This window comes from Miniopterus schreibersii, assembly GCF_964146895.1.
Source record: "Miniopterus schreibersii genome assembly, chromosome: 2".
Taxonomy (NCBI): domain Eukaryota; kingdom Metazoa; phylum Chordata; class Mammalia; order Chiroptera; family Miniopteridae; genus Miniopterus; species Miniopterus schreibersii.
The window spans coordinates 143651139-143658349 of NC_138102.1; the positions used below are offsets into that span (position 1 = coordinate 143651139).

At 58.4% G+C, this 7211-nt stretch overlaps 1 protein-coding gene across 2 annotated transcripts; it reads left to right on the plus strand.

Annotated features, from left to right (window-relative positions):
• Window positions 1-2560: 2560 nt before the first annotated feature.
• Window positions 2561-6618, plus strand: DDN (dendrin; the record flags this gene model as incomplete). 2 transcript variants are annotated; one of them, XM_081128913.1, is made up of 3 exons in its annotated part: window positions 2561-2769; window positions 3166-4976; window positions 6077-6618. In XM_081128913.1, 3 exons carry the CDS (start codon window positions 2561-2563, stop codon window positions 6187-6189), a joined length of 2133 nt encoding a protein of 710 aa, XP_080985039.1. The 2 variants fall into 2 exon arrangements, with proteins under 2 accessions (XP_080985039.1, XP_080985040.1); XM_081128914.1 differs by lacking the exon at window positions 6077-6618 and having other exon boundaries at window positions 3166-5077.
• Between the last annotated feature and the right edge of the window lie 593 nt (window positions 6619-7211).

Here is a 7211-nt window from a genome sequence, read left to right on the forward strand (position 1 = left end):
TCCAGATGCTCTTTATCACTATATTAGATTTACTACCTTTCTAAATCTCCATAACTGTTCCCACCCTATTCCTTGCAATCCTCCTTACTACCCCCTCTTTCCCCTCTGCCTGGGCCAAAGCTGATACCCCAGGAAAATCACATGACAGTGTTAGATCTCCAGAGAGTAGACTGAATGTCTTTAGGTAGAAAGACATGCCACCATCAGAAGGTTGGACTCAGTTTTTGGATTTTGTTGAACTGACCACTGTCTTTGAGCTGCAAATCCCTTGTGATTCTTCCAAGGTGAGAATGAGCTGCAGGGTATGCAGTGAGGGAGCAGCAGGACTATGGTCACTCCATTAGACCCTTTCCTTATGCTGAAACCATATGGGCCAAAACAGTAGTCAGCACTGAACAGTATAAGGGCACCTAGACTGTTGTGTATGAGCCAGATTCTGGATACCATCTCATCACTGCCTCTCGGGTATGATAGCATTTCCATCTTGGATACCAAGACCAGAAGTGATTTCAGAGTAACACGTCCTTATCTGCACTGTGCCTAAGAACCCTAATGAACCCAGCCATACCATACCAGTCCCTCCAAACCAGGCTTCCTAATGGAACATGGGGAAAGTATCGAGGCAGCTTTCAGGGCTACATCAGGGCTTTGAAGAAGCCCCTGCTTCTGCATTCAGCTCTTCACAGCTCTCAGCACATTCTGAGACTTGAGGGAGGCACTCAAGTTATTAGAATTACAGTATGTTTATATGTGTGGGGGCGAGTGCATGGAGGAAAGGACATGTCTTGTGTCACATTCCTTCATAAAGTGGAATTTGGGGAGGAGGCAAGGGCTTTAAAAAGCAATAAGACGGGTGGGAACGGGGTGGAAGGAAGCACCTTCAAGCAAAGAGCCATCAGTAGAACTGGTAGGTGTAAAGGGGGGAAGGCTCAATGGATGGGATAGGGGATGTATGTATTCTTTTTAAAAGTCCATGTTAGGGAGCAGGAAACCTGTTTTGCAGCTCTGGTTCTCAAGTCCATCTCTGCCTGACAACAACCCTCCTGGGTAAGGGTCTGAACCCAAATGGCTGCAGATATGTTAGTGGAAAACAAATTAGGATCTCTTCCATTCCCTGCTAAAACCCAACCAGTCTCAGAGTATGAGGGTGAAGTAGAAGGAAAGATAAGGAACAAAATTTGGGAGCCTCATAGCCTTCTATTCTTACCTATTCCTCTCAGGAGAGGCAAATTATCCCTTCTTCCTCAGGAACCATTGCCATACACACTCTCTTCCCTCACCTCCCCACACCCCTCCCCTCAACTGGAGCTGCTGCCATGGTTGCCAGGCATGGTTGCTAAGTCTCTGCATGGAAGGGTTGGCGTGGGCTGTGCTGCCACGAACATTACCATGGTGAATCAGGGGACACCTGGTATAGGCTGGGGGGCGGGGATCATGTGGATGTAAGCAACAACTCCCCAGGACAGAATGAGCCTAAAAGGTGAGCATCTTGAACACCACTTCAGGTGGGGGCTGAGTGAGCTAGGCATTGTGGTAGTGGCGAAGGGGAGAGCTAAGCTGGAAAACGGGCCACTTTTATCATCTCAGTTGCTAGGGGATTGGTTTTGCCAAGGGAGCACACCATTCCTCCTCCATCCCCTCTGACAGGGTGCAAATGCATAAGCACCCTAGTCTGTCCTCCATAAGGCTAAGCAGAGCTGTGTGGGCACAGAACAGTATGACCCCAAAATTCTGGCTTCTGGATTGTGGGAGAGAGCATGCTGCAGGGAGAGGGCTCCATGGGTGCCCAAGGACAAACCTAGAATGGGAGTGTGGGGCAGCTACCCTGGCCAAGACAGATTCCTTTGTCCTGCTGGACCAGCAGTTAAGGGGATGGGGGTCACCCTTTTTGAGCTTGGGGAAGTTAGCTACCCCCAGTCACACAAAAGCTGCATGAAAGCCACCGCCGCCTCCCTCCACCACATGGAAGCTGGTTACTCATCTCCTCTCTGCACCCGAATGCCACTGCCGCTAAAAATAGCCCCCCAGCCTGGGCCAGCCCCTCCTGCACCCCAACCCCATGGAAACCAGCAAGAGTGGCAGGCAGAAACCTTGAGTTCCATTTCCATCAGCTCCCTGTCAGAGAAACTAAAGTCAGAGGCAGGAAGTCAAGGGCAAAACCCTGGTGGTCAAGCACCCTGACAAGGAGGGGAGTGAAGGGTTAAAATGGCAAGAAGGTTGAAGCAGTGGTAACGGGGAAGGGGGCACTGTCAGCTTGGCAAGAATAAGAAGTCCCCTGCCCACTCGTTCTGGTTCGGGGGACATGAGCAGTGGAAAGGGGCTCCCAATCCCGGGCCCCAGGGGGCGGCCGTGCACATGGGGGAGGTAGCAGCGCGGAGCCGTCCGCGCCATGTCACATGCGCTCGCTCACACACGCACAGACAGGCACACACGTGTGCCCGGGTATATATAGTCCCCAGTCGCTGGGCCCGTCGCTCTGCAGTGGGCGCCGGCTTCCTGGGCTGGGAGGGGGCTCTCGGGGCGGGTGGGAGGGTGGGGGGCCGGGGTGGGGTGGGGCAGGATGCTGGATGGTCATCTATTCTCCGAGGGGCCCGACAGCCCCCGGGAGCTCCAGGATGAGGAGTCTGGAAGCTGCCTCTGGGTGCAGAAATCCAAGCTGCTGGTGATCCAAGTGAAGACTATTTCCTGTCATTATAGTCGCCGCAACCCTCCTCGACAGACCATGGACTTCCAGGCCAGCCACTGGGTCCGCGGGCCCCAGAGCCGCACGTGAGTGAAGGAGGGGTGAGGGGAAGAGAGTGGTGGGGCGGGTCCGGACTTACCCCAGGCACTAGCCAGCGCTGCTGGTCCCCATTCTCTTTCCCACGTGCCCCCCCCCCCTTCCCGACAGCTAGGGCCTGACATGTCCCGCGTTGTTTGGGAGACACTGGAATGGGGGTGAGAAAGGGCAGGAGGTGAGATGGGGCAGACGCTGTTAAAGTGTGCATGGAGAGAGGGTGAGGAATTCCGCTTAGATTTCAGCCCCAACGTACATGCACGTGCACACGCGCTCCCACACACATCCCCGCACGGCTGCCCAAAGTGGCCTGCAGTGCTCCCCGCTCCCCGGACCTCGGCTCCCTTCCGCCACAAACTACTCACCTGGGCTCCTGCTCCTTGTCCCAGGTGTGGGCCGCGCCCGGGGTCCCCTGAGCCGCCCCCCCGCCGGCCCTGGGCCGCCAGGGTGCTGCAGGAGGCGACGAACTGGCGGGCAGGGCCCCCAGCCGAGGCCCGAGCCCGGGAGCAAGAGAAAAGGAAAGCAGCATCGCAAGAGCGGGAGGCCAAGGAGACCGAGCGAAAAAGGCGCAAGGCCGGTGGGGCCCGAAGGAGCCCCCCGGGTCGGCCCCGCCCGGAGCCTCGGAACGCCCCTCGGGTAGCGCAGCCTGCAGGGCTCCCGGCTCCGTCTCGGCCCGAACGCCTGGGGCCCGCGGGGCGACCGCCCCGTCCATCCGCGCAGCCGCAGAGCGACCCAAGGGCGGCGTGGGCGGGGCCCTGGGGAGGTCGCAGGCCGGGGCCCCCCAGCTACGAGGCTCACCTACTGCTGAGAGCCGCTGCCGGGACGGCCCCACGACGTCGCTGGGACCGGCCGCCACCCTATGTGGCTCCACCTTCTTATGAAGGTCCCCACAGGACTTTGGGGACTAAAAGAGGCCCCGAGCCCTCCCCGGCGCCGTTCTCAGCAGCCCCTGCTCAGACGCCGGCCAGGACAGAGGGAGGGCGCACAAAGAAAAGGCTGGATCCTCGGATCTACCGGGACGTCCTAGGGGCTTGGGGTCTACGACAGGAGCGGGGTCTCTTGGGGGGATCCCCAGGCTGCGGAACAGCCAGGCCAAGGCTGGAGCCCCGAAAAGGAGCCGCGGAGAAAAGCCTGGGGCTGGCTGCTGCTGGCCTGAACAGTGGTAGCGACGGCCACCCCCAAGCCAAAGCTGCTGGGAGCCCAGGCAAGGCGACAGCTCCTGCGCGGTCTGCTACTGCGACTCCCAGCCCCCCGCGTCCCGCTCCCAGGTCCAGGCCCCATTTCAAGGGCTCCGGGGAAGGGAAAGAAGGTAGAGAACAGAGCTGGCTTCCCAAATCCTGGATTCCCTCCCTTAAAAAGCAGCCTCCCCGACAAAGCCAGACCCTCCCCAGACCCTGGGCTCCTGGAGGCACGGGATGGAGAGAGTCCCTGGGTCACAGAGAGGGGGCCAGACCCGAAACCTCGGAGAGCTGGAAGGCGACCCGCTGCGCCCACACCCTGCCCCGCAGTTCCCGCGGCCCTGCTCGTGGTGAAGGTGTCTTTGTCATTGACGCCACATGCGTGGTGATAAGGTCCCAGTATGTTCCGACCCCTCGAACCCAGCACGTGCAGCTTTTGCCCACTGGGGTGCCACGCACTGCAGGAGATGCCCCCAGCCAACCCAAGCCCCACAAGGAGGAGGCCGAGGGGGCCGCGGTCTTTTCTTCTCCTTGCCAAAAGCTGCTGTTGAGCAGTCGCCTTTCACACCAGCCATATGGAGGGCGCGGGTTCGAAGCTGAGGGCGGGAAGCCCGCGGATTCCTCATTAGAAGAGCGCGCCTCCCGCATCTTGGGACTCCCAGTGGGCGAAGTAAAACTGCAGGGCACCCCCACCCAGCCAGGTAGCCCAGAGCACTCAGTCTTAGGCCCAGCGACTTCGGGAGGTGAGAATAGTGCCGAAGGCTCGGGGGAAGTGGCGCGGGTCCCCCGGCACGCGGGCCGAGGCTGGGCGCGGACCCCGGGGCCCTACGCCGGGGCCCTGAGGGAAGCAGTGTCCCGCATCCGCCGCCACACCGCCCCAGACTCGGACTCTGACGAGGCTGCGGAGCTCAGCGCTCATAGCAGCTCTTCTGATGGAAGCGACACAGAAGCCTCGGGCGCCTCCTGGCGGAATGAGCGGACCGGGTCCGGGGAAGGCGGGAAGACAGCACAGCCGAGCGACAGTATCCGAGAGATTCTAGATGTCATCAGCCGAACAGAGGAGGTCCTTTTTGGGGAGAGGGACACTAAAGGGGTCCCACAGAGAAATAGGGAGCGGCAGTAAGAGGCCCTTTGCTGTATTCGTGTTCCCCAACCCATCCATCCTTGGGCCCACTGGTCCCCTTTCTTCCTCACAGACTTCCTTGTACCCTTTACCTATACCGGTTCCCATACCCTAAATAGAAGCCACCCAAATGAAAGAAAAGGGAGCATATGTCCATTCGTAATTTTTTTTAAATCAGGAGAGGTGAGGGTGAGCAGTATACTTTAATGCCTGCTCCTTTCAGGTCACTCGAGTAAGGTCAGCAGGGGTGTAGGGTTGAGCAGAGCAGCCTGGCCAAGAGCAGGCAGGAGGGCAGGGTGGTACAGTCATGGGAGGGCAATTGCAGGTTAAGGCTTCTGGGCAGGGGGTTGAAAGTGATGGAGAGGCTTTGGACTGAGGTGAACAGGTGACCGAGAAGCCCTTGGCAGAAGAGGAAGGGGCCCAGGAGCAACCAGCAAAGCAGGAAGAGGGCTCACTTTGATGTTACAAAGTCTTGGGTTCCAGTCCCAACTCTGACACTCACTTACTGGGGCACCTTAGGCAAGTCACTTCCCCTCTTCTGTTCTCCTAATATGTAAAGTGAGGGAGTTCTAAGGCCCACCCCTACCATTTTGGAGCCTTTGGGGACACTTTTATCTCATCCTTCCCTTCACAAGCCAAGAAAGAATTATGAATAGATGAACAGAGTCTGAGGGTCTATGGGTGGCTTCATTCTCACCTACACTCATTCTCAATTCAAGAGACTGCCCAGGGTTTACAGAAGAGCTGAGTAAATAGGCGAGGGCTCCTGTCCCAGTGTTTCAGATGTAGGTGAGGGCTGCCCAAGGCAGGGCGGAATGGTGGCCAAGAAGGAGAGGGAAGGCAGACAATGAGTCAGCTTGGGACCTCTTCAGACCTTCCCCTTTCCTCCTCCCCAATGTTTTTTAGTGATGCTCTGAATCATTGCCACGATTTCCCACCCAGGTGGTATCACCTATCTGAAAGAATCCTGAGAACTCCTTACATCTCTGCCTCTTCCAGAAACCGGCTACGGACGGAAGAGGGAGGCTGGTCCCAGAAAGCCTGTAGGTGTAGGGTGTGATACTCGCTGTAGCCACTATGGGGCGCGCGCAGGTCGCGGATTACCCCTGTAGCTAGTCCGCGAGTCCCCCCGCCGGAGTACTGCAGTTAATCAGTTGATCCCTAGTCACCGCGTGGGGGTCAGCAGCCTTGCGCCTCCAGGCATGCGAGGTCGGGCGCAGCCTCTGGCCACCCAGACCTCCGCAGCGCGCCGAGCCCCTCTTTGTACGTATCCACGCCAAACGGCTGGGGACCCACACGCTGATGTCTTTTTCTCTCTCTGATCTCAGACACCTCCTCTCTCTCTCTTTACTAGCCATGTGAACTTGGTCAAATCACTTCACCTCCCTGAGCCTCAGTTTCCTCATCTGTCAAATGGGGGTATATAAACACCTACCTCGCAGGGTTGTTGTGAGGATTTAATGCGATAATGTATTGTAAAGCGCCTCGCACAGTGCCTGGCACATAGTAGGCGCTCAATAAATCTAAGCTTCCCTTTGTCCAACCTTGGCATCTTCTTTCTTTCACCTACCCTTTCCCCACAGTGTTCCTCCCCCAGGGCTCTTCCGCTCCTTCCCGCTCGGTGGGCGGTGGGGAGGACTCCTTTCTTTGATGGAAACTCCCGGCCCACTCCTGTCTCCCCCAGTCCGACTCTCCCTTCCTTGCCCCCCACCCCCGCTGGCTCTTCCCACTGCCCCGGCGCACTCCCCCCACCCCCCATTCCGGGCAAGGGCTGAGTCAGCCTGGGTAAATTTAGCAGCGACTCCGCGGGCGCGGGGGCTTCGCCCAGACTCAGTCTCCGAGCCCTGGCCCCGCCCTCCGCCCCGCCTCTGCCCCCCACCCCCGCCGAGTCCCGCCAACTCCAACTCAGGCTCAGCGTTCAGATCACCAGTCCCGCTCTCAAACCACTTACGGTTTTGGTCTCCAATTATCTCCATGTCACTCTCCACCCGCACCTGGAGACACTGGGCAGGACGGGGAGGCCGCGGGGCTGGACCCTAAGCTGGCTGCCGGGCCTTGGTTCGTCGGAGCTGGAGGGAGGTCCTCTTTGGGCCTCTGAACCTGAGGGGAGAACGCTGGTCACAGTCACCCAGGG